Raw genomic sequence first — 26,834 nt, forward strand, 5'->3', positions numbered from 1 at the left:
AACAGGTGATTTCTTCTTGCCTCTTTCAGCTCACGGCCCCGCACTTCCCGGTGGTGATCAAGCTGGGACACGCCCACGCGGGAATGGGCAAGGTATGTGAAGCAGGTCTCTGACCGTGGACACACCCCCAGCTTCCCCAGGGCACCTGTCGCCCGCCCTCTGCTCCCTGGGCATTTGTGACCTCCAGCGAGTTGCCATCCTACCCCTCCTGGTGTCTCATTCCAATAGCAGGTTTGAAACGAGTTCTCCCTGCAGACTCAAGACGGCGTGCGAGATGGCGGGCACTTTCTTTGTTCCCTGTGAATAGATTGGCATGCCGGGCAGTTTTGAGACGGCTTAGACAGGTGAGAGGTGATCACCGGGAACACAGGGGACCACACTCAGAAGCCAGCTTAGACCAGCAGTTGGGGGTCTGCTGCTCAGGGAAGGTTGGCCATGTCTGGAGGCAATGTTAGATGCCACAATTTGGTGGGGGAATAGGATGCTACTGGCCCCTACAGGTAGAAGCCCGGACGCTGCTAAACAACCTGCAGTGCATGAGACAGTCCCCCAGGAGAATGATGCAGCCCCATGTCAATCGTGTCAAGGCTGAGATCCCTGGACAACGCTAACTTAATTTCCTTCGGTGAAAGTTCTACCAGACTAAAATCCAGAGGAGGCCGTGGGGACTATAGGGTTCAGCATGTGTCAAGGTACAGTCAGTCCTCAGTGTCCGTGGGCTCCATGTTCATGAACTCAACCAAACACAGAGAAATGTTCAGGGGAAAAAAAAATGCATCTGTCCTCAACATACAGACTGCTTTCTTGACATCGTTCCTTAGATGATATAGTGTAGCAATCCCGTACTCAGCATTTTTATAGCCTTTTAGGTGTTGTAAGTAATCTAGATTTAAAATACCCAGGAGGATGCGCGCGGGTTATATATCAATACTGTGCCAGTGTGTAAGGGAATTGGGCATTTGTGAATTCTGGGTCTCTGTAGAACTGGTCCTGGAACCAATCCTGCACAGATACCAAGGGACGATAGTATATTCCAAAAATTGCAATGATTCAGGAGGTTAAGATCTATTTTGGTCAAATAGATTTGAAAAATTGTGTTAAAGAAAGTTTTCAGTGCAGAACTTTTCAGAGTCATAAATTTGTTCATATACAGTATGTCATAGCAACTAAGGGTATTAATTTGAATCTAGTTACCGTTAAGTTGGGAGAGCTTAGATAAGTTGCTGAGCCTCCCCAACCTTAGTTCCTTCTTAGGATGAAGATAATGAAAGTATTGACCTCATAAGCCGGTTGCAAGGATCAAGGGACATTATGCATGGCAAGCACTCAGCTCAGTGCCTGAAACACTGAATGAATATTATCCATCATCATAATTGAGAATATCTGGACCTGCTCTGGAAACCAACTGAAGTCAATAGGAGAGAGATTACTAAATAGCATCCTAGGTCAGAGATTTGTTTCACTTGGCTCCCAGTCTGTGTGAGTCAGACGGGTATTGGGTTGCCAAAAGTTCTAATCGACAAATGCCAACAGATGGAAATGGACTCAACTTCATTGGTCACCAGGGAAATGCAAAATAAAACCACAGCAAGATGCCATATATAACCACCAGAAGAGCCAAGATTAGAAGGATTAATAAGGCTAAGTGTTGGTGAAAACATGGAACAATTGGAACACACACACACACACACACACACACACACACACACATACACACCTGGTGAAAGTATAAATTAGTACAACTCCTTTGGAAGATAGTTTAAGATTATCTGCTAAGTTAAAGTTGTGCAGGATTCTTTCAGATTTGCCCAACCTAAATATATACATGTATGAACCACGTATGAACAAAAGCACTTATTTATAGTAGCTTTGTTTATAATTTCCAAAACTTGTATGCCCATTAACAGCAGAAAATATAAATTATAGTCCACTTATACAAATGGAATATTTTCAGCAACAGCTGCACTGCATGAACTAAACTACACGTAACGACATGAATGGATCTTACAAACACGCCATGAGTGAAGTAAGTAAGTCGGAGGCCAAAGAAAGCCCATTCCTATACTTTTATTTACATAAAATTCAAAACCCAGAAAAATCATAGTGTTGACTGAGGTACATATTTAGGTGATAAAACTTTTAAGAAGCACAAGAAGGGCTGGTCGTGTACTAAAGGGTATAGCACTTGCCTAGCATGCACAAGGCCCTGGGTTCCTACCCCACCACCTCAAAAAAAAAAAAAAAAAAAAAAAAGAGAAGTCAGACTGAAGTTCTGTTTGGAGCAGAGAGGGTGGTCGTTGACATGAGGCGGAAGTGGAGGATATTCTGTGACTTGACTTAGGTGGTGGTGATGTGATGTTTGGTTTTGCTTTATTGAATTGTCCTTTTTTTGTGGGTGCCCCTCTCCATAGTTGTTATATTTCAAAATAAGATAAAGTTTTAAAAACGTAATCCACTCTTAAAGATGTGTTCATGGAGGTATGAGACCCAGGACAAAGGGAGAGCCCTCCACTAGGCCGATCAGTGCACGGCCAAAGATGGTTCCATTCTGGGTTGTTCCCAGTTCTGGGCATTTGAGGGGGACATGGATGAACAAGTTATGAAGAATGGACCAGCTAATGCCTAGAAGGACCAGAGACCATGTGACCCACCTCTTCAGAAACATGAAGGGTTGTCGCAGGAAGACAGAGGAGGTAGATTCTGTGTCAACATCTGCTGGGCAGAGTGGAACCAAAGTCATGGAATGTCAGTCAAGTTGAAGCAGCGACTTTGTAACCATCAAAGGCGAACTCAGCAGAGTCCGCAGGTTCTCCAGGTGGGAGGTTCTCGGCTCCGGAAAAGCCGAGCAAAAGTGAATGTTTATCAGAAAACCAGGAACTACCTGAGTTTCTCAGTCTGAGGTACATATTTAGGTGATATGATTTGAACCCCTGAAATTGAGGCGCATCTGTGTGCATATGCCCGTGTGGCTGTCACGTGAATGTTTTGCTGGGAAAGGGTCCGGACTTCTTTCAGCTTCTCCCAGGGTCCTGTGAGCCACCCAGCTAAGACACTTGGCCATCCCTGTTGTCTTCCAATGATGATATTCTGAGGTTTTAATTATTGAAAGGAAAGGCCTAATATCAGGTCACCATCATAGGGTTAGAAGTCACGTTCAAGGCCAACGGCCAGTACTTACGGGAACAAGTTTATAGAGTCCAGAGTCAGGGTTTCTGATTTGAATCTGGAGTTGCCGTTTGTGGGTTCTTGGGCAAGTTGCTTAATTTCTTTGACCTCAGTTTCCTCTATTACAGGGACAATAATGTCCTTCCTGGAGGTTGTAATAATGACAGAATACGTTGATCCAGGCTTAGGAAGGTGTCCGGTAAACATGGAGTGAATGGGACTTTAGAAGCCCACTGCAGATATCAACTGTTATTTTGATGACTTAACAGTTTATCTCAGCTGAAATAAACAGTTGTTCATAATAAGCCAAAAAGGGCAGGGAATTTAATTAAATTCTGGGTAAATTTTTAAAGAAAACATCTTCCAACATCCCCGGGAGAGGCCAAGAAAGCAAGCTGACCCCGCCCTGGCCGCTCATGATGCTTATTTCATATGTCCAGGCCGTCAGAGATGCAGCCTCAGCACCTCAATCAAAAGATGAGAACCCAGGACCAGACAGGGGACGGGCCTTGCCCAGGGCCACCCATCCACGAGGAGCGTCCCAAAAACAGAACAGGAAGGGCAAGAAACCCGTTTGGAGTATTTGGCCTCGTTCCATACTTTAGAGTCAAGAACAATATAATAAATAAATATATTAAAAAAAAAAAAAAGAAAAACAAAAATAAATAAATAAATATAATAACAATAATAATAGAATAGTCCCCCCAACCCAGGGGAGATGCATTCCAAGACCCCCAGCCGATGCCTGAAACCACTGACAGTAGCGAACCCCATATCTACAGCACTGCACAGCTTGGCATGTCCAGATTGCCAGAGTCACCACCCTGGTGCTTAGGATCCTTAAGTAAAAGGGGGTCACCTGAACACAAGCACTACATGCAGTACCTACAGAGTACGTCCGGCAACTGAGACAGCTACCAAGTGACAGGCAGGTGGTGTACACAGCATGGATACACTGGACAAAGGGAGGATTCTCACCCAGGGCAGCTTGGAACAGGAAGGGACGTGATTTTTATCACACTACACAGAACAACGTGCAATATAAAGCTTATGCATTATTTGTTTCTAGAACTGGTCATTCAATATCTTCAAATCACAGTTGACCACAGAAAGTAAAACTACAGAGCCATACGTGGTGGTGCTTGCCTGTGATCCCACTGACTCAGGAGGCTGAGGCAAGAGAATCACAAGTTCAAAGGCAGCCTCAGCCACTTAGTGAGGATGCTGTCAGCAACTTTATGAGACCCTGTCTCTAAATAAAAAATGAAAAGAGCTGGGGATGTTCAATTCCTGGTACCAAAAAAAAAAGAAAAAAGAAAAGAAAGAAAGAAAGTAAAACTAGAGATAAGAGGAGACTACTACAATCACTTCAGTAATAAAATGAATGCTCTATTGATATGTACATTAACAGTGCAGTCCTTATAACAAGCCAACAAGGTAGGCACTGCTGGTACCTCCTTTTTACGGATGAGGAAACCGAGGCACAGACAGGATCTGGTGGAGTTGGAGCACAACCCCAGGCAGTCTGGCTGAGCTCAGGACTGACAAGATGACAGGCTAGTAAGCCGAGACCCATGTGTCCCAACAATTCCGCCTGCACGCACAGGGTTTCTCATCCTCCTAAGAGGGACAGGGTTGAGTCACCCCTGCAACAGCCCTGTCCGTCCTGGGAGGACGAGTGGCAGCTCTGGATGTGACATTTCCAGCATCGCCTCCTTGGCCCGGGTTGCTCTTGTCATCAGCTGCAGGCGACCTGGACTGGGATCCGTCTCCTAGGCTGACTCACCTAATGAGCTTTCCTGGCACAATCCGCTTTTGAAGTGGGAGAGGTGGCTCAGTGCTGGACCGGGCAGAAGAAAATGAAGTGGCGCCCAGGGGACCTGCGAGGAAGCACAACTGGAGCCCGCCAGAGAGGAGGGGCTGTGTGTCTCATGGTCGGCAGAGGCCAGGGACAGGGAGAGCAAGTACAGGCCTCGGCCACGTGGTGTGCAGGGGAGCAGTGTGGAAGAGGAGACAAGGAGGAAAGGAGGCGAGGCGCACATCAGCCACGTCCCTCCTCTGCCCTCTCGCCTCCCTGCACCCACTTCCTGTCACCACCAGCCTCACTGAGTCTCTGCTTCTCTTGAGCAATATGGCCCCTTAGACGGGCATCTGTTGGTCCTTTACCGCTGGATCGAGATCCTGGGCCCTGGGGTCCCCTGTCAGAGCCTCCAGCATGAGGTTGTCCCTCCTAATGAGAGACGTACAATCAGACCTGGTGGTTCTGGATTTCACCTCGATGCCCGAGATCCATCTGTGACCTAAAATGCTCCCCCAGGAGGCTTTCGTGGTCCTTCATGGACGTCGGCCGACGGGTGAGAAACTTGAGCGGAGCAAGGTGCCACCCTGCCTTCTTGTTCCAGCTCTCGTACTGTAAACAGCCCTCCCCAGGTTCTGGTGCCGTGTTTACCCATCTTCATACTTTATTTCCCACTGTTTAAATGTCCCCCAAGTGTAGGGCTGAAGTGCCGTCTAGTGGCCCTAAGCAATGCTCCATTTCTTTACGGGAAAAACGCAGGAAAGTCAGTCCTGCTCGGGTACGCCCTGCAGCACTGAGGTGAGTTCAGGGTGGTGAATCCGCAGTATATCTTAAACAAGGGTCTTTCAATAGAAATACTCATAAAACAAAGCGATGTATGATCAGTCAGTGACCATGTTGTCACCTGAGGCTTCAAGGAACGTAACCCTGTACTTCTCCTTGGAGCAATGCTTTCTCATTTGCTAATTCAACTTTATACAACATGCCTACATGATGGACAGGTCAACATCATTGCCGTGAAGAGGGATAATCACTTTGTGTATGTCACACAGAAAAACAGACACACAACCCGTAAAGAGTCCTTATGTTTTCTTTCTGCCTGTGAATGCTAAAATACCATGCTTCTAAGCACAGAGCAAACAGGAATCTGTCACTCTCTCTAGCCTGACAACTGACATGTTTCAGGTAGAATCATCTGGATCACAGACCCATTGTTCGACTCATGGCAATTGCTCCACCACCTCCCACATCCTTGAATCTGCCCTGGCTCACTAGAAAGAGCCCTACCTTGCGTTCAGGCCGCCTGGGCTGTGCTGCCTGCCCTGCACCTGCCAGGACCAGCAGTGTCCCTATGCGCCAGTCACATAACCATAAATGCAGCCTCTCCACAGCTCAGTGATGCGTGATTGTCCTCACCCCATCCCTTGGAAGAGCAGGTGAGGGAATGCATAAAAGCAGGAAGCTCTCCTGGTCTGGTAGCACACACCTGTAATCCCAGCGGCTTGGGAGGATGAGGCAGGAGGATCACAAGTTCAAAGCCAGCCTCAACAACTTAGTGAGCTGCTAAGCAATTCAGTGAGACCCTGTCTCTAAAAAAAAATACAAAAAGACGCTGGGGATGTGGCTCAGTGGTAGAGTGCTTGCCTCACATGTTCAAGGGTTTATGTCCCTGGGTTCAATCCCTGGTACCAAAAGAAAAAAAAAGGGGGGGGGGAGCTGGGGATGTAGATCAGTTGGTAGAGGGCTTGCCTCGTGTGCACAAGGTCCTTGGTTCAATCCCCAGCACCACAACATATATATATATATGAAGCAGGAACCTCCACATAACTGTGGGTTGGGGAGGACAGCTGAGGAGAGAGTGGGGGCTTTGGACTTCAATGCTACCCCCAGGTTGTAAGTTGGCCTCTGCCATTCTCCAGCTCTGTGAACTTCAGCAAATTTCTTAATTCCTCTGGGCCTCAATGATGTGGGATAATTCCAAGTAGCTCAGAGGGAAGGGCAGGCCCAGTTCCTGAGCACCCTGGGCCAGGCCGTGTGCCTGTTTGTCCTCTCCTCTGACCCCTAGAGGCTCCGTGAGAGGTAGAGCTGAAGCCTGGTCGGCACAGGCTCCTGCTAAGGCCACGGGTACGCACCAGCTGGAGCCAGATTGCAGCCGAGGCCGGCAGGTCCTTGGCCCTTTTCTTTTGGCTGACAGAAACCCTCCGGGACGCCCTAGTAGAATCATCTCTTCCCATCGCAAGGCAAGGAGCCAACTTGATGGCAGAGTGGATTTATGAAGAATTCCGCCAGGCCCCCCCGCCCCCGCAGAAGCTCGTCAGTACCTTGGAGACGAGCACTGACCCTCACAGATGAACTGCCCTTGAGTCTTGGTGCACTGATCTCACACCAGGCCTGAGGCCAAGACAGGAACACGCCTCTCGAGGGGAGACGACAATGCTGACTGCCAGCTCAGGCACTGTGTGCTGAAGACAGCCTGCACCCCCGCCACCTCCCAGCCCCATTTTCCCAAGAGGGACAGAGGCCCAGGAATAGCCTCATTTGGAAGGAGTAAGCCACCTGCTGTCAGGAGAACTGACGTACACCCCTTCCGTGAAATACACCGGGTCTCATTATTTTTTTTAAACTGACAACCTTGAGGATCACAAGATTGCCTTCTTCCTTTTCTCTGTCTTCCTGGTGACCCTGTCCACCCTGCCTGCCTTGTGCATAATGAAGGCCAGCAAAGCTTTGCCCTCGGAGGCCTTGAGAAAGAGGAGGTGCACCTCCCACCTAGCGAGGTGGGGAGCCCTGTCATCGCCACAGTCTGCCCTGGGAGCTGGTGGAAGCTCCAGGCGGTCCTTTGTGGTGCTATCGTGATACCCATTTACCAATGAGATAAGCTGAGATCCAGGAGGAGAGAAGACCGGCACTAGGTTGCACTTCCCACGCCCACGTTCTTTCAGTGGGTTCTGATGCTCATGCCAGGAAAAGGGGGGCTTCCAGAGAGTTCCACCAGCCCATTGAGAACACAGCCCATGAGTCTGTTGAGGCCTTCACTGACCCAAATGGTCAGGCGTGGCCCCTCTGACTGTCATCGGGCAGGAGAAGTGGTGTCTGGAGACAGGAGCAGTGCCCCACCTCCCTGGGGCCTGGGGCACTGGGCTGCTGACAGGGGGCAGTGGCAGGCTATGAAGCCACCAAAGAAATGACACAGCACCGCAGAGCCCGTCTCTTGCCCTGACTCCTGGCCTCAGCCCAGGAAATCTCGGCACCAACACCCCTTCCTCCTTCAGGGCTGAGGCCTGAAATGTGCAGGAGGGATCCGGTGGGGCAGGGAATGCTGTTCAGGCTTTTCCGCCTCTTGTCACATGTAGAAAACGGTGGCATTTATACAATTCAGCAGGTGGATGGAGAAAGCTGCCGGAGCTGACCAGCAGGGCCTGGGGCCCCCGGCCACTGAGAGATAACAGCAAAGGCGCCTGTTGGGAGGGGTTGAGTTATGGGCCAGGCGAGTCTAGCCCGGGAGGCAGACGGGCCTCTCAGCAACACTTGGAGCTTCCTCAAAATGCAGGATGCAAACCTGTCCCCAGACCTGCTGGATCGGATCGGCACTGGCGTTTTAACAAGATTCCCAGGTGAGTCCCGGGCCGCTCTGCACAGCCAACGTGGAACCCAGGGACGCAAACTCAGATGCGCAAGGGAACAGGCGACTCCCATAATGACTCAGGAGCCCAGCTGGAGACTTTGGTGACCACGAAAAGCCACGACCAGCCAACAGGGGCAGCCACAACTCAGCTCCAGCCAGTCGGGGCCATGAGAGACCATACAGCCCAGGAGTCCCTGGTCTTCTGATTCTAAGAAGTCAATTTCCTGAGTCTCCAATATGATCTTAAGTAATCTTAAAGTCTTTCAAAATATGGTCTGTGTCCAATGAAACAGTCACTGAACCTTGGAGCAGTTCAAGGCTTCGAACTGCAGACACTTGAGTTTGACCTTGGAGCCTAAGGCAGGTCAGCCCAGGTCAGCCACTTTCTAAGTATATAGCCTTAGACAAGCATTTGACTAGAATCTTTCTCATCGATAAAATGGCCCCAACAAATCCCCCCATTGAGTGAGGGGTTACCCTGGGAGTAAAGCATTTTTAAAAATCTATAGTTAAACATGCTGTTCACGTCGTGATACCTGAGGGCTTCCTAAACTTCCCTGTGCACCCAGGTCACCTAGGGCTCCTGTTGAGATGCAATTCTTGTCCACTAGGCCTGGGGTGGGACCCGTCTGGGGTTCTGCATTTCTAACAAGCTCCCAGGTAATGCTGATGCTGCTACTTCGTGATCCAGGTCAGAGGTCAGCAAATTGGCTCAGCACAGAGCCAGATGGTAGATATTTGGGCTTGTGATCTCCATCATAGCGGCTCCGTCTGCTCTGCGCTACAAAGCCACCACGCGCGATATGTCAATGAGTGAATGTGACCGTGTGCCAATAGAACTTTATTTATGGACCCTTAAGTCTCAGTTTCATGTTATTCATAGAATATCGCTCTTTTAATTTCTTTTCCATCATTTAAAAAAGAGGCAGCAACAACAGGGAGGGCTGGAAGGGTCAGCTTCGGCCCCCGGGGGGCCGTTCGCTCACCCCAGCCTAGGGTCATCTTTAACTCAGCCTGGTCCTCTTCTTTCCCCACTAGACTGGGGACCCCATGGGTCATAAGCTGCACCCGCTGTTCCCTCCCCATCCAGCCAGGGCCTGGGCATGGCCAGCTGCCCTCCACAGTGAGCAGGAGCAGGGAGCTGCAGGCTGACACCAGCCTGGAAACTCCCTTCCCTTCCAGTCAATCTCCCAGTCAAGTGTGGCAGAAAGAATCAGTGACCCCGGTGCTCAGTACCAACAGTGGGAGATTTGATTTATTAGGGGGAAAGCAATGGAAGGAACCGGCAACCTGATAAGAGGACAATTAGACAGTCCCCGACAGCCATCAAGCCCTCCCTGTTCCTGCTGCCCTCCACCACCTCTTCCGGCCCCTGGCAGCCCCTGACCGGGCAGCCAGGGCTGAGCACGTCCTTTGGGCCGGGTCTCTTGACCTTCAGAAGCCTTGGGAAGGGGCAGAGTCTTCTGAGAATGAGACCAGTGGCTTGTGACGGCCTGAATGTTAGAGTCCTCCCTAAATTCTGAAGCTGGACCCTGGTGCGGGAGGCACCCTTGGAGAGTAGGGCCTTTGGAAGTGATGCGGTCAGGGGGCTCCCCCTGAATGGGGTTCAGAGAAGTCGAGGGAGCTTCCTCACCCCTTCAGCCATGGGAGGACGCAGGGATGGGCACATCTGTGACACTCTCACCAGACGCTGAATCTGCTAAGTTGATCTTGGATTTCCCGACGACGCCCAGAACTGTGAGCAATAAGTATCCGTGCTTATAAATGACACGGTTTAAGGTCATTTCCTAGAGAAGCCCACATGGACTAGGGCATGGCTCTTGTGTTCATTCAATAAATATTGGGGGGTTTGGTGCCCAGCTATTTAAAGTTAAGGAGTCAATAAATGTTCACCGTGTATTTTGACAAATATTTTGTGAACATTCGTTACTTTCCTAATGTTACATTCTAATGACATTATGAGTAACGTAACAAATAACATCCTGTAACATTTGTTATGCAAGCCGGGGGCTAGATGTGGGGTGGAGGACTCTTGATTAGGATCCAGACATGGCTCCCGGCAGGGAATTTACTTACACAAGTCAGAAACATACCTAGTGGATACTCTATTGCAGAGCCTGGTCAACTCCCACCCAGGCTAAATCCAGCCACCCGCAAACATGCACACCTGGTTTTGCACATAAAGTTTTATTGCAACATGGGCCTGCTTATTTGCATACATATTGCTGATGGCAGCTTTTACACTGTGCTGTCAGGCTTGAATCATTTTTAGGGACTGCAAAGCTCAAAATATTCACCACAGGACTCTATAGAAAGTTTGTCAATCCCTGGCCTAATACAATGATTTTCCAAAATTTTGTAGAGCAACCTCAATGAGTAATACATTTTGCCCTGCCACTCAACTCCCAGATACCAGAGAGAGAGAGAGAGAGAGAGAGAGAGAGAGAGAGAGAGAAAGAGAGAAGCTTCACAGACTAATACTTGCCTTTACCATGTGCACAGCATTCTGATATTCCCTGATCCAGTGTATTTCTTTCTTTGAGATGTTAGTTGTGACCCAGTCAATTGATTGACCCATTTCAAAGCCACAGTTGGGAAAGCCCAGGGTTTACTGGAAAGTAAATCACATCCGTTGGTTCATGGATTCATCTATGGATTCCCCTCTACGTGTCGGGCACTAATTCTAGCAGTGGAGATGCGACTTCCAGCACCACAAAGCTTCTGTCCCCACAGAGCTGACACTCAAGGGGACAGACAGGTGGTTAAAGAATGTCCAACACATCTGTGACGTGTCAGGTGACGAGATGAGCCCTGAAGAAGAGAGATGCTTACGGGGAGGGAGGGAGGGAGGGAGCGTGATGGGGCTGTGATGGGAGGGCTTTCTTCAAAGGAAGCGTGGGCCACCCAGGGGTGGAGAAAGACAGGGAAAGAGAGACACCAGCAGACGAGCCCCTGGGGCAGGAGCGACAGGCAGGAGGCCAGGGGCTGCAGCCAGTGTTGATGTAGGAAAGAGCAGGTAATGAGCTCTGAGGGGGGAGACAGGTGGTGGCTGAAGACCACGCAGACCGTGTGCCCCAATCAGAGCAGAATGAAATAAGTCCTGCCGCACAAATACAAGCCAAGCGCTGAGAAGGGCTTACAGTGAAGCCGAGCCTCGATGGAGGACGATCGCCGGCGATTTATCCATTTATCCATAGAGCAGGTGACGTGGAGAGAGACACTGGCTGAGGCACATGGACATGACGGTCAGACCCAGAGGCACGGTGCCTCCCTGGGGTGGGACCGCAGCCCTGTGAGCAAATGCAGGTTAAGAATCCCTGACCCGTAAGTCTTGGGACTCCAAGAGTTTTAGATTTCAGATTTAGTCCCATTTTTGGAATATTTGCCTGTAAGTCATGAGACATTTGGGGATTGAGACCCAAGTCTAAACCCACAATTCATGTTTCATACAGACCTTATGCACACGGTCTGAAGGCCATTTTTTTTTTTACAATATTTTTAGTGCCCCTGAATTTGACTGTGACCCATCACCTGAGGACAGGTATAGAATTTTCCACTCATGGCAGCATGTCAGGCTCAAAAATCTTCAGATTTTGGAGCATTCCAGATGTTAGATAAGGATGCTCAACCTGTATTTGCATATTCATAATGAGAGATCTTGGGGATGGGACACAGTCTAAACATAAACTTCATTTGCGTATAGTAAACACCATAGACTCAGAGCCTAAAGGTAATTTTATGTAACATTTTTAATAACTTTGTGCATAAAAAACGTTTCATGTATGGAATTTTGTACTGGTAGAGTCACATAAATGCTCAAAAAGTTTCTGATTTGGGGCATTTTGGATTTCAGATTTTGGAATTAGGGACGCTCAACCTGCAATTAAATCCTCACAGAAGGAAATGTCAAGGGAACTGGGAGCGCCTTGGAAGGGTCCAGGGAGACCTCCAAAAGATGAGATAGATGATTGCAGGCAGATAACAGCAGTGACAAGCTTCAGAGAGGAGTGGAGATGGGAGAAGGAGAGGAGACAGCCAGGAGGAACCACAGCAGTTCAGAGAAGAGGTTTGACTCCAGGCAGGAACCAAAGCAGTGAGCCAAGAGATGACAATGCAGCTACGTGACATGGGACAGGCAGCACTGAACGGACCCGGGGGACTGCCTGGATGCCAGGCAGGTGAAGGAAATCAAGAACATCACCCAGAACATCTCTAGTTCCTGACTCAGGAGCCAGTGGCGGCGGAAGAAGACCCCAGACCTGGGCTCCCTGCAGGACGAGTGTGTCGTGGTCCTGCTCTTCCTGGGAAGGCCCCCTCGGCCTGGCCTCTCCATGGCTCCCAGGGATCAGGGTTCAAGAGGGTTTCCACAGGCCTGGAGAAAGGCAGCTTTCATGACTTCAATACACCGAACATAGAGTCTTTGATATGCGGGTGTATTCCTCAGCTTTTGGTCACCGTGGTCAACAGGCCTGACCAGAATGATCCAGAGGAAGAAAAGTTTATCTGGGGCTCATGGCTTCAGGAGTCTCGGTCAACGATTGGGTGACTCCACAACTCTGAGCCTGCAGTGAGGCAGAACATCATGGCAGAGGGGTGTGGCAGAGGGGAGCAGCTCAGCTCATGCACCCAGGAAGGAGAGGGAGAGAGAGGGAGAGAGAGAGAGAGAGAGAATAGGGTGGGGGAGCTCCTGATCCAGGGAAAGGATATAATCCCCAAAGACACACCCATTGACCACCTTTCTCTGGCCACACCCCACCTGCCCATGGTTCCCATCCAGTAGTCCATTCAAATTATTAATCCATCAAATGGATTAATCCACTGATGAGGTCATAGCTCTCATAATCTAATCACTTCACCTCCGAACATTCCTGAATTAACACATGAGGTTTTTTTTTGGGGGGGGGGAACCTCATATCTACAGCACAATAACTAAGTTAAATGAAATACACTATTAAAATTAATCTCACTCATTTCTCTTTATACTTTGAGTGTGAAAACATAACTTTTCTGAAATTCATAATTGTAACTTATAAAATTTATCACTTCTAATTTATAACCACAGCTCTCATAGACTTTGAATCACACCCCTGCCATTTGCCAGCTGAGTGGACTGGGGAACGTTACTTAGAACAATGCCTGGCAGATGGAAGACCCTCCAGAAGGTTGGTCATGGTTCAGAGAGGCCGCCTGGCTTTGCAGCTGGGAGCTCTGAGGCCAGACAGCCCAGTAGGCACCCTCCTCCCCTGCGTCCCAGCTGTGTGACCTGGAGCAAGTGACTCCACCCTCCCTGCGCCTTGGTTTCCTCATCTGCACCAGCACGGGACTTGGCCCAGTCTAAAGGAGACCCGGACATGGCGGACCCGCAGTGAGCGCTCAGCAGACGTTTCTACGGTTGACTTCCATGTTGGCTGCTCAAAATGATAACAAGTTCAAGGTCTTCGTGGGCCTTGCTTTCCAATTCTAGAATCAGGCAACACTTCATTTCACAAAATAGAATAAGTGTTCTAATGAGACAGTCGGAGGAAGTTTTATATATATATATAGACATCCAGGGGCTGGAGGAAAGAGAAACAAAACAAAGAGGGGAGTGGTCATTCCAAAGTCACTGTCCTTGTAAGGCAGGGACAGGGAACAACTGAAACGAAACGGACATCAGGTTACCTCGGTTACATTTTTTGTGGAAGGGCTGAGGAAGAGGGGACTTCGTGATGATAGTTGAAAATGACCCATTTGGGAACCTTGGTGATTCTCTTCTAATCCTGATTGTTCACAAGGGAGATTAACAGCTCCGTCCCCGCGTGGTGACTGGGACTTTAGCAGGAGTGACTCCAGGTTCATTTTCAGCCTGGTCTTCCGGGGCCCGTGGAGGCGCTGAGTCCAAAGCTCAGCAGTCACCCCTCAGGGATCTCTCTGCTCCAGGCCGGCCGCTCCCTCCATTCCCCAGGTGGCTGCTGAAATGGGGGATCCCAAAACTCAGAAGCGGTTGTCACACCCCTCTGCTTAAAACCCAACCGTGACGCCATGCCGACCCCAGTCAAACCTGTGGACACAAAGGTCCACGCTAAGCCATCAGTTCCGCAGGGCCCTGTGGGCACACACCTCCTCAATCACACCTCGTTCTCCTGTCACACCAAGCATCTCACTGTCCCATGCTTCTCTGTCTCTCCCCTTCATTTTTGCCCTACATCTGTCTCGACCTCATTGACACCAGACTCAGCTCAAGAGTTTCCTGAACTTCTCCCCCGTCCTTCAGTTGGCATGAGACCGCCGCGCACACACTTTGTACCCACATTGTGCCAACGCAGAATCCTGGGGCCCATCCGTAACACACTCGTGCACTAGTGGTCTGTCTCATATCCCTTACAGACCGTGAGCCTCTTAGGAGTAATAATGATGATGAATTTATTAAGCACATACTATGTGCTAAGCACCGGCCTGAGGACTCCGCATGGGTTGACTTACCCGACCCTCTTCCTGTAAAGCCTCTGAAGTGGATACTAACAATCACTCCGCAGTTGAGGGAGCAGGAAGGGGTCACTGGCGTAATCCACTCCAGCATTTGATGAGTCGGAATCCACACCCAGCCGAGCTGGCTTGGGATGCCACACTCTTAACCTCAGTTACTTTCTTGCTGTTGTCGTTTCTCTCGCTGGTGCTGGGAATCCAGCTCGCAGCCTTGCACGTGTTCTTCCTCGGATCCCGCTAAGCTCCATCTGCAGCCTTGATTTACTTTTATAACTTAAACTGTGGTTGACTTTGAGCTACAGTTCCGAGGGAGAGCTGCTTCCCCGAGGTCCCTGTGTGCATTCTCCTCGTCTGAGTGGGCTGTGGTCCTTCCCGTGAAAGCCCAGGCTGACCCCCAACGATGGGAAGGAGGGCACATGAGCAGCTCACCTGCATACCCTGCCCCGAGCAATGGAGTCTGGAATCATGGCAGGCTTGGGCACCATTTGCTTAGCTTTGTCTATCTGTATTGCAACCTGGAACCCCAGCTGGAGAGGAGAGAGCCCCCTGTATTCTCCTATTGAGTGGAAAGGAAGGAGTGGGGTCAGCTCTAAAAAAGTGCTGGCAGAGCCAATCAAGTCCAGTGTCCAGTGTTGGGCACTGTGCATGACAGATCAGACATCAGGGGTGCTGGACAGAGACCTGGCCCATGGCAGGGGCAGAGGACTGCATGGGTGAGTGATGCTTCTCCAAACCAACCCAGATGGCACGATTCTCAGACCCCAACGGGGAGACAGCAAGGGTCCCCTTGAGTAAAGGACAGATTTCATGAGTCCTTCAGGGAGCCTTCTGCCCCCCCCCCCCAGCCTGACACAGCCAGGGAGCCACTCAGGGTGGATGGTGAAGGGCAGGGGGAAAGTTCCAGGGGGCTGGAGAAGGGTCAGCATCTCTCAGAACTTCCCGGAAGGGAGCCATTAGGTATCATCATGTGTGGTCTCTTAGAAGGAGCCACTGATTGAGGGGCTGGGTGGGGGAGCTGTCTTGGACAGAACGGGCACTTCTCTTTGTCTGACAACAGAGATCGGAGGCTTCATTGTATTACCCACCTCATGCTCCACTTCACCCCTACAAAGTGCTTTTCCAGTGGTCAGCCCTGATGCTGGCTCTGGATGGGAGGAGACAGGGGAAGAAATCTGAAAACCAAATATACCATTCAGTATGAATAAAGATCCTGAAGACGGTGGATTGGATGAGCAGGCAAGTGGGCTTCTCAATACCCGTCGCCAGAATTAGACAGACTTGCCCATCAACCGGGCAGCGTTGGGCCCTAAGGGTGTCCCCAGAAAGGAGCCTGTTGACATAAAATAACAACTCTGCTTAAAGGAAATAAGAAAGTAGTTTCTCCTGAGTCAAATATGAGAGTCCATGGCCCAGGGACATGGATTCCAGTTACTCTGGATGACGTATCCCGTTGTGGAAGAGGTCACATGAACGTTTAGAGCCACAGAACAAAAATCATAAATCACACATTCAAGATCCATTGGTGGGAGCATTTGGTGGGTGGGCGACCGCTGGTCTTTACCACGGGTATCAGGTGGGACACCCATGGGTTAGGGACGCTGGAGGTCTGCTAGGCTTCACAACACATTCCGAGAGGTTCACCTAACGCTCATGAGAATATTAGGTCAAATCCAAGGTTAATAGTAAATGGCTGCTTCTTCAAAGTCCTAAGATAGCCCAGGATAATTGCAGGTCTCTGCCTGCGACATTCCACTCCTCACAATCACAGGTTCTACTCACACGGGGTCAAGTCTACCTGATCTTCAATGTCAATGCGACTTCTTCAAAGCACCTCTGCTTCCCAGGCCTGACCTGGGAAAACCTGCCATTGGAGAGCAGAGCAGACTGCACACTCATCATGGGAAAAGAGGGAGGGGAGGAGAAGGGCCGAGCTCCTCTGGCCCTGTTTCTCCTGTAAACTCTCCCGTGGGAATGGATCGGCCCCACGGGGAAGGAGGAGCAGCCAGCAGGCCAGGGCTGCTCCCACCGCATGGAAGGAAGCTGCAGGCCTTTGAAAATAAGAGATTCCTGTGTTATCTTTCGCCACCAAGGTACTTGGCTGCCAGAGAAAAGGACTCTGGGCCCCCAGGGCCTTCTAGAGTAAAAAATCCTACTGCAGACCCAGCTTGAGCAAGAGGCCTTCCCACAGATACCCGCAGGCCAGCAAAGCCAGCCGGGGGCCAGGAGCCAGTGAGCACACCCACCCTGTGTGGAGATTGTTTGGCTGAAGTAAGGGGAAATTCCACCTCCGACTGGACTGGCTTTGACATCAGGAAGGCCCTGGGACAAGGCCGGGCTGGGGCCTGGGTGAAGTCAGAGAGGCCCCAGGTTATTTCCATCTCCTCTCACCAGCCCCAGGGCCAGCTTCCTTTCAAACCAGGTCCTCTGTCTGTGCTGGCTGCACCCTGGGCTGCTCAGGTCCCTGTGTGTGGAAGAATACAGACCTGGAGAAGATGTCCTTTCCCACCAGAGGAGGCCAGTCCACAAGGACCTCAGATGGTGGACGCACAGATATTTGCTTCCCCCCTAAAACCTGCTCTCTCCCCAGCCTTTTTCATGTGCAAAGGGAAAAAGGACCAACCTTCCAGTTGTCCCAAGCCCACAGCCAGAGCTCTCCTTGTCCTGCATTCCCTCATACCACACATTCCACCCATCAGCAAATACTTTCAGCACCACCTGAAAAATATTTCGAGAATCTACATCCCTGTTCAAGCCACTGTCCACTCTCGCTGCATTCTTAACCAGCTTTCCAAGGTCCCCCTGCTCTTCAGCCGTTCAGAGGAAAATCTGATCCTTGCCATGGCTCTTGGACCCCGTGTGACCCAACCCCATTTTCTGCTCAGCCTCCCCCCATGCTCCCTTGGCCCACTCACTGCGTCCATCAATGGTCTCTCTGCATTCTTCGAGGACAGCACCATCTCCAGCCCCAAACCTGGGCACTTGTGTTCTTTGCCTGGATCCTTGGGTTCGGCTTGCAACCGGTATCTGCGTTGCCCTCCTATCTGCTAATGCCTCCTTCAAGGGAGCTGCCCTTAGGTCTGTGTTAATGCCTCCTTCAAGGGAGCTGCCCTTAGGTCTGTGCTAATGCCTCCTTCAAGGGAAAACTCCCACAAGCCCCACAGGAAGTAGCCTCGCCCTGACCCGCTGTGATCCCTGTTCCCTTTGGCCTGACTTATTCTCCTCTAACACCCATGCCACCTAATACATGGGGTTCTTTGTCTTTCCACCCAACCCTGTCATTATATCCCTGGTACCTATGACCATGCTTGGCTCGTAGCTGGGGCTCAGTAACATCTGTCAAGTGAACGACTAGGCTTTCGAGTACAAGAGATCAGGTGGAATCTCAGTCTTCCATATGCCAACTGCAGGTCCCACAGCCAATTACAGAAACTTTCTGGGTTTTATGGTTTGGATATGAGGTGTCCCCTGAAAAACTCACATGCTCAGCAATGCAGGAATGTTCAGAGGTGAAATGATTCGGTTATGAGAGCTGTAACCTCATCAGTGGATTAATCCACTTGATGGATTAATAATTTGAAGGGACTACTGGGTGGGAACTGTAGGTGGGTGGAGTGTGGCTGGAGAAAGCAGGTCAGTGGGTGTGTCTTTGGGGATTATATCCTGTCCCTGGCTCCTTGGCTCCCTGGGCTCATGAGCTCCCCCAACCCTTCTCTCTCTCTCTCTCTCTCTCTCTCTCTCTCTCTCTCTCTCTCTCTCTCTCTCCCTCTCCCTCTCCCTCTCTCTCCCTCTCTCCCTCTCCCTCTCCCTCTCTCCCTCTCTCCCTCTCTCCCTCTCTCCCTCTCTCCCTCTCTCCCTCTCTCCCTCTCTCCCTCTCCCTCTCTCCCTCTCTCCCTCTCTCCCTCTCTCCCTCTCCCTCTCCCTCTCCCTCTCCCTCTCTCCCTCTCTCCCTCTCTCCCTCTCTCTCTCTGACTCTCTCCCCCCTCTCTCTCTCCCTCCTTCCTGGGTGCATGAGCTGAGATGCTTCCCTGGTCACCCTCTTCCCCGAGATGTTCTGCCTCACTCAGGCCCAGTGCACAGGAGTCAGCCAACCATTGACTGAGGCCCAAATAAACTTTGCTCCCTCTAATCTGTTCTATTCAGGTCTTTCACTGATGAAAAACGGACTCACATACTGGGCCTTGGTTTTTTTCATATATGAAACGGGAAAATAATAGTACTGACCTCATAGGATTATCATGGAGACTAAATGAATTACTGCACAGCTTGTAGTATAGCACCTGGCACATAAAAAACTCCCATTAGAAGCAGCTGTCACCGTCCGTCGCTGTTGTTCTTGCAGTCGTCATCATTATTATTATTTATTCGCAGGCTGAGTCACATGGTCTCAGCCAGTGCCCCACCCAGGCTCCCCAACCAGAGGTGGAGTGAGTGATTCAGGTGGTGGCAGCCTGCCCTGTGACTCAGCCTCGCTGGGGTCCCCTGGCACAGGCCGCCTTGGCCAAGGGGCCCTGGGGTTGAATCATCAGGACACAATTCCAGCAGGGGGTACCTTGGCCATGGGGTTTGGCTGGTAGCTTTGCCCTCCTGGGTCCTTCCAGGAAGAGACTGGGCACCTGCCCCAGGGTGTTCTCGGGAGCACACTTGGCCAGCTCCAATACATCTGTCAGTAGAGGTTTCGCGAGAGCCAGATAGGGGTGAGTGGAAAGGGGAAAGGGTCGGTAGAAAAGAGAAACGTCACCTTTCTCCTCTGCAGTATCCAGGGCAGAACACGGAGTTCTGAATTCATGTCCCCATTCCTCCACTTACTACCTGGATGACCTTGGACAAGTTCTTCACTTCTCTGAGCCTTGTCTGTGAAATGAAAAGGACACTTCAAGGTCACAGGGAGGACTTATTGAGCAGACTGTCTTCCTGTCCCAGATCCTTCAGAGCCTTCTCAGATCCACCCAACAAGGTCTCTGAGCTTTGGTGGCATTTGTAAAATTCCCCCTCTCAACTTTCCTAACTTCAGCTCCCCCAGGAAGGGCAGGAACCAATTCAGTGCTTCTCTCCTCCACTCATTCAGCACTGTTTATTGAGCACCTACTACGTGCCAGGTACTGTACTAACTCCTGGGTATAGAAATCATGATCCAGTGGGAGATACTGATGATACATTAGTGAGCAAATAGATACACAAATTATGGTCTCTACTTAGCCCTGGGCAGGAAAATAAGCTGTTAAATGAGAGAAAGACATGGCTCCAATATCAGAGGAAACTTCTGAGGTGGTGACATGTCAGCCAAGGATGAAAAATGAGAATGAACGAGAGCCAGCCGCGCACTACAGCAAGAGTGATGAACTTTCCGGGCAGAGAACAGTCTACACAAAAGCCCAAAGGCAGGAAAGAGCTCGGGTTGTTTAGGGTGTGCCAGGGAAACAGCACATGAGTGTCTCGCTGGCGGCCGGGCTGAACACGGGATGGGGCCACACGGGGCCCACCTCCTCCTGTCCCTCCTCTCGGCCATCACATCCTGGCATCTCCTGTTCCCACTGCCGACAAACGATTGCCTCATCAGATTTTTCTAGTTTTATGAGTTGTTTACAAGGACAGGGCTTGTCTGGATCCATGGTGGCCGGAAGGCCCCCGGGCTGTCTTTGAAGATTAGATGAGATACTACACGTCAACTGCCCAGGGCAGCTCCTGGCACGTAGCCCGTGCTTGACTAGGCCACTCTCCATCACCGAGTTGCACCCGTGGACATTGCTTTTCTTCCAGACGAGGTCTTAATGCCTCAATACAGAAAAGGCTGATGGAGAGCTCCGGTCCCACATGGTGGCTGTCCTCAGTCATTGTCTGCAGGACCCTGAGAAGTTGTCAGAGTGCCCAGGTGCAGACTCGGGGCTCAGCGTCTCCTCCAACATTGTGGAAAGAGACCACCCATTGTCCATTTCAGACAAAGTGAGATGGAGTCCATCGCCTCGGCTGGGACGCCCTCCCCGCCGGGAGTGGGGGTGAGGGTGCCTCTGCAGGGCGCCCACAGTGGGGCTGATTCCAAATAACTTTCTGGGCAGGATCTGGGCCCCGTTCCCTGAGCTCATGTCAACGGGGAGATGGACTCCAGCTTCCTGCCGTGGCCTCTGTCCTGGGCTGGTCACTCTCTACTGAGGTGTCCTCCACGTGTCTCCCAGGGACTGTCACCTCCATGGGTGCACAGGGACTGTGTCTCAGTATCTTTTTCCTACAGCACTTGGATGACTTGTCTCTCCACAGACGTTTAAGGACTCATCTAAACGGTGAGCTCATCTCCACTGACTACCCACCTTGGTTTGTGCTGAAGAACAGGGTCCTGGGTCCTCCATCTTGAAGGGCATTGAGACCATCCTCAAGGAGTCACGTCCTTTCGATTTTCCCAAGGTGCAGACAGGTTTCAAGTGCGGACTAGAGTTTATGGATGTCCCCACCATCGGTTTCCCAAACTTACCTATTCCAGGAAGAACAGATCGGCTTGTCCACGGGGGGGGGGGGGTGTGTTCCAGCAGAGGCTTCTGAATGAGAACTCCCAAAAGAAATTAAAAACACTAGGCTCACAGTCCCCAGACGCACCATCAGGACATTCTGGAAGTCCCTCCTTCTCAGGAGCAGCACAATATAGTTTAAATTCCCAAGAGAAGCACAGTCATCTTGTCATCTATCAGAAACTGGGCAGATTATGGCCAAAGCAGTTCAGCATGCATAGGTTAGATCACATGCCACTCACCACCATCACACCTTGGGTAAACCAGGTTTTCTGGTGTCAGTTGTGTTAAAAAGCAAGGGTCACGTGAAAGTCGGGGTGGAACAGGAGACGAGGGTGAAGACGTCCAGTGGTTTGGAAATTTGTGCAGTACCCAGCATGCACACACATCCCACGAGCACGTGATTATAGCCACTTGAAAAGGAGACAAAATCAGACAACTAACCGGCCTAGCCTTTATGTAATTGTTTAAAATAAAAACAATTGTTTTTATAAATGCTAGGCTGGTTAGTTCTGACTACTAAATATATGAAATTGTGAAATCGGTCGGTATTTCTTTGGTCCAGGGACTACTGTGAAAAAATTCTTGAGTGGGGCGGCTTAAGCTGAGAAAGTTCGAGAACCACTGCCTTAAAGTTCTTGAGGCCCAGTTGAGGCTGAGCTCCGCGGTGCACATGGCCTGATGTCCATGTTACGTACACCATGTCCATCTCAGTCCTGCCTTGCAAGTCCAGGGGCTGCTGGACTGGTTAAAATCTCACCAGGGGTAAACAGGGTAGCCCCTCCTTCTTTCTCCAGCCAACCAGTCCTTAACGAGCTGACGGTGCTCTGGAATGTGCTGGGGCCTGCCTTCCTGTTATGAAAACAGAGAACAACTGGGCGTTGTGTGCCGGGTTGTGGTTTTATTATCTTGAACAAGGAGCCGCCTGGGTCTGCAGTGGCCTCTGCCAGCTGGTTTTTTCCAGAAAGCAAGCCCACAGGGCACTGTGGCGGCCCTGGGTTATTATTGTTGGTCGACATCCTCCCGCTTTGAGCCGATTTGTCAATATCCTGGGTCAGGGACCATCTCATGTACTTCTCTCTATTTTTAAAGAACAAGTGTGTCTCAGCGTCCTCCCGGGAGGGAAGGAGCGCGCTCCACCACGCGGGGTCTTCGGTGGAGACCTGATGGAGGTCATTCGCACACAGGGAGCAGCTGGTCACACTCGCCTTAGTGTTTTCTAGGGGATTGAAATCGGGCCGGGAAGTTCAGCCAAGCTCAGGCGTCTCTGTATGGGGGTTGATTCCAAACCATTTTCCGGGAAGGATCTGGGCCCCATTCCCTGAGCTCATCCCAAAGGGGAAATGGACCACCCCCCTCTAGCCCAGGATCCTGATGCGCCCTGGATTTCCATGAGATGTCAAGTCTTGGTTCTCTGCTAGGGTTGGTGACTCTTTTTCAAGGCATCTGGCCACGGGGCCATTGCACATCTGCTAGGGCCCCTTTCCCCAGGGGGTCCCATGACGGGCGCCTTCATTCGTCTTTTCAGCAAATATTTATCAAGTACCTACTGTGTGCCAAGCCCTATGCTGGGCATGGTGGTATAAGAAGGAAGAAAAATAAAGAGATGCTTGTGATAAGCTGGTGCTCTTTCAGACCATTTGCCTGCAGTATCTCATTTAATGTTCAACTAAAATCTGACATTCAACAGCAAGCCGACGAGTCATTCACATCTTGTTGATGAGGAAAGAGAGGTACAGAGGTCAGTAACGCCCATTTGAGCTGCGGTTTGAGCTGGCTTTCTTAAAGGCTCTCCTGATGCCTCTGTAGCAACACTCCAGGTCCCTGGTCTCATGGGCTTGCCTTCAGTGGAGGAGTTATCAGTCTCTTTTTCTCTTTTGATAACAAAATATCTGAAGCTGGGTAATTTGTAAAGAAGGCTCCTGGTTCTGGAATCCGACACCATGGCGCTGGCCTCTGGGGGACTCTTACAGGGGCCCCACAGCTGATGGCACAGGGCCTGGCAGGACAGGACCCCGGAGAGCAGGCAGGAGCCCCACCTGCTCCTTTACATCGCCCTCCCCAAGAACGAGCCAGGCTCCGCGGGAGCTACCTCCTCCCAAGGGCAGCACCCCGTGACCAGCCTCCTCTTACGGGTACCACGGCGCCTCTTAGTGCCAGCACTTTGAGGACTGAGGTTCCAGCACTTGAGCCTTTGGAGACACTCAGACCGAACCTCCAGTAGATGCACAGTCAACGGACTAAGTCATCAGAGGTGATGGGGAACTCACAGTAACCAGGGTGCTCAGCTGGCGGGGAGGAGCTGAGCCCCAGGGAGCTGGAAAGGCCCACAGAGGGGTCGCCTGGGCTGTCCCTGAAGAAGCCGGTGGTGGGAAGGTGACAGGGAAGGAGGATCCAAGCAGAGGCAGGCAGCAGGCGCATGGGCTGGGCCGGGCCAGGCTGGGCCGAGGAGAGAAGGCCGGAAGCCGGGTCCGGTCACCCAGCCTGGGCTGCTCACAGCCCTGCATGCAGAACTGCCAAGTGCACACCCAGCCCCCTCCAGACCGCCCGGCCCCCTCCAGACCGCCCAGCCCCCTCCAGACCGCCCGGCCTTTGGCCCGGACGAGGGGGATTTTAAGAAGGTGACCGCAGTGGGCTGGCCAGGGATGGTGGCTTAGGCCAGGCGGGTGGCCCAGGAGGTGTCCCTGTCTCTCCTGTTGCTTCCCCATGAAGGATCGGGAGTAGCTCTGAGTGGCCTTTCTCCCACGGGGGTCCACAGGAAGCTCTCAGGCTGGGCCTGGATCAACTGTGGGGTGCAGGCTGAAGGTGGCCTGGGGGCTCCATGCAGCCCACCGGGCCCCGTCTCACAGTGCAGGGCACGGACTATTTGCTGGGCATCCACTGAAGCTCACACCAGATGTGCGAAGAGGGGAGGCAGCGCTGCCATAAACTATTATCTCAAAAACCTCTAATCTGCAACAGCCTCACCTGGCCGTACCCACCCGGCGAGGCTACCAGCCCTCAGCCACAGCCGCCCGCCACAGCATGCCTGGTGGGTGGCTTCTTTGTCTTCTTGCCTCAGCTCAAAGCAAGACAGGCACATTCATATCATTTTCTATTTATTTTATTTTTGGTACTGAGGACTGAACGCAGGGGCACTGAACCACTGAGACATATGCCCAGCCCTTTTGTTTTATTTATTTTATTTTTTGGTTGTAGATGGACACAATACCTTTATTTATTTTATTTATTTTTATGTGTGGCTGAGAATCGAATCCAGAGCCTCACACGTGAGAGGCAAGCGCCCCACCACTGAGCCACCACCCCAGACCACATCCCCAGCTCTTTTAATGCTTTATTTTTTGAGACTGGATCTCACTAAGTTGCTTAGAGCCTTGCTAAGTTGCTAGTGCTGGCCTGGAAACTTGTGATCCTCCTGCCTCAGCTTCTCAAGTCTCTGGGATTACAGGCCTATACCACCGTGCCCTGCTTTGTTCACAGAATATTTCTAGAAAAGAAAAGAAATTTTATCACCAGGATGCCTGGGGTTGACAGTAATTTTTCCAGATTCTTTTTTTTTTTTTTTTTTGAATTTTGGACTCTTTTTACCACACAGGTATATTATTTTTTCAACTAAAAAACTTAACTTTATGCTGGGCGCGGTGGCACATGCCTGTAATCCCAGCAGCTCAGGAGGCTGAGGCAGGAGAATTGTGGGTTCAAAGCCAGCCTCAGCAACTTAGTGAGGCCCTGCCTCTAAGTACAAAATAGGGCCGGGGGTGAGGCTCAGTGGTTGAGTTCAATCCCCAGTTAAAAAAAAAAAAAAAAAAACTTTATATAAAAACAGATCAAAGTGATCCCTGGATTGCATTTTATTGGCCTTTTGTGAACTGACTTCTTTGAACTGTATTTTAAGGAAAGGACGTGAAGATGTGAGACGCCGGGGCTGAATTCTGGGCTGCCCCAGATTCATCTGTCAGAGCCCTGACGCTCAACGTGGTGGTGCTGGGAGACGGGCCTTGTGGGAGGTTCAGACGAGTTCACCCAAGCGGGATATTCGCCATGGGCTCAGTGTCCTTATAAGAAGAAATACCAGACAGCTTGTCCCCACTCGCCCTCCCCCGGGTCCAGCAAGAAGACGGCCCTCTGAAGCCAGGGCCCCACCATGCCGGCCCCCTGACCTTGGGCTTCCAGCCTCCAGAGCAAATGGAGCCTGCACAGAAAGGCCTTGCCGGGGGTGTCAGCCTCTGCCGAGCTGGACTCTGGGGCTGACACTTGGACATGTCCCTAGGAGGAGCTGGGAGCATGTCATGCTGGTCTTGCTGAAGCCGGGCTGGGATTCTCTTAGCACCTCGTCCCTTTTCCTCTTGGAGGAAACTGACCCACGTTGCCTTTCTTCCAGTGGACACACACCAGAGGGGTCAGCCCGTCGCCAAACATCACCAGACGCCCTTTCAACCTTATTCTACGCACAGATTTGGGTCCTCACCCATCCGTCTTTTTCCTTTAGTCCTGCTGTTCTCTCGTGTTTTCTTTGGAAATTCTCAAACACACACAAAAGAAAGGGAAATGGCAAACTGCAGCCCAGACCCACCACCAAGCTCAACCTCAGCCCCTGGGGGCCAGTTTGGTCCTGCACGTGCCCCCCCACCACGACACACACACGCACTTCCTCTCAGATACCAGATACCTTTCTTCACTTTTGGAAAAGGAGATCTGACCCTCATAAAATTCACCCTTCCAAAGTATATGATTCAGCAGCTCTTCAGTGTCTTCACAGGACGAGCCCGTCACCACCCCAGCCTTCCAGGACATCTGGCCATGCCCGCAGCCAGTGCCCCCCCCCCACAGTGCGTGGTAACCCTCTTCTGCTGCACCTCTGTGGATCACTGCATGATTTTAAGGCAGATCCTAGAGAGCATGCCATCTCACCCATCCATGTTTCAGAATGTATTTCTAAAACAAAACCTTCTCTGTTCTTCCTCTTTGGGGGGAGGGGCGGTACCAGGGGCACTCTACCACGGAGCCACCTCCCCAGCCCTATTTTGTATTTTATTTAGAGACAGGGTCTCACCGAGTTGCTTAGGGCGTCACTAAGTTGCTGAGGCTGGCTTTGAACTCTCAATCCTCCTGCCTCAGCCTCCCGAGCCACTACAGGCATGCGACACCACGCCCAGCCTTCTTTTTACTTTAGCATAGACAAATGCCATTATTACACCTAAAACTGTAATGATTCTTTAATACTAATACCTAGTCGGCGTTCAATAACTCCTTGTTCATGGATTTGTTTTCATGACATGCAAAC

General features: G+C 51.0%; 1 protein-coding gene across 1 annotated transcript in view; it reads left to right on the forward strand.

Moving 5' to 3' along the window:
* Syn3 (synapsin III) overlaps positions 1–26,834 on the forward strand; it is a 424,399-nt gene that overhangs the window by 360,472 nt on the left and 37,093 nt on the right. Inside the window, exon 7 of the mRNA XM_078052454.1 lies at positions 30–92. Within this exon, the coding sequence (XP_077908580.1) occupies positions 30–92 (63 nt within the window). The remainder of the gene's footprint in view (positions 1–29; positions 93–26,834) is intronic.

This window comes from Ictidomys tridecemlineatus, chromosome 6 (genome assembly GCF_052094955.1).
Source record: "Ictidomys tridecemlineatus isolate mIctTri1 chromosome 6, mIctTri1.hap1, whole genome shotgun sequence".
Taxonomy (NCBI): domain Eukaryota; kingdom Metazoa; phylum Chordata; class Mammalia; order Rodentia; family Sciuridae; genus Ictidomys; species Ictidomys tridecemlineatus.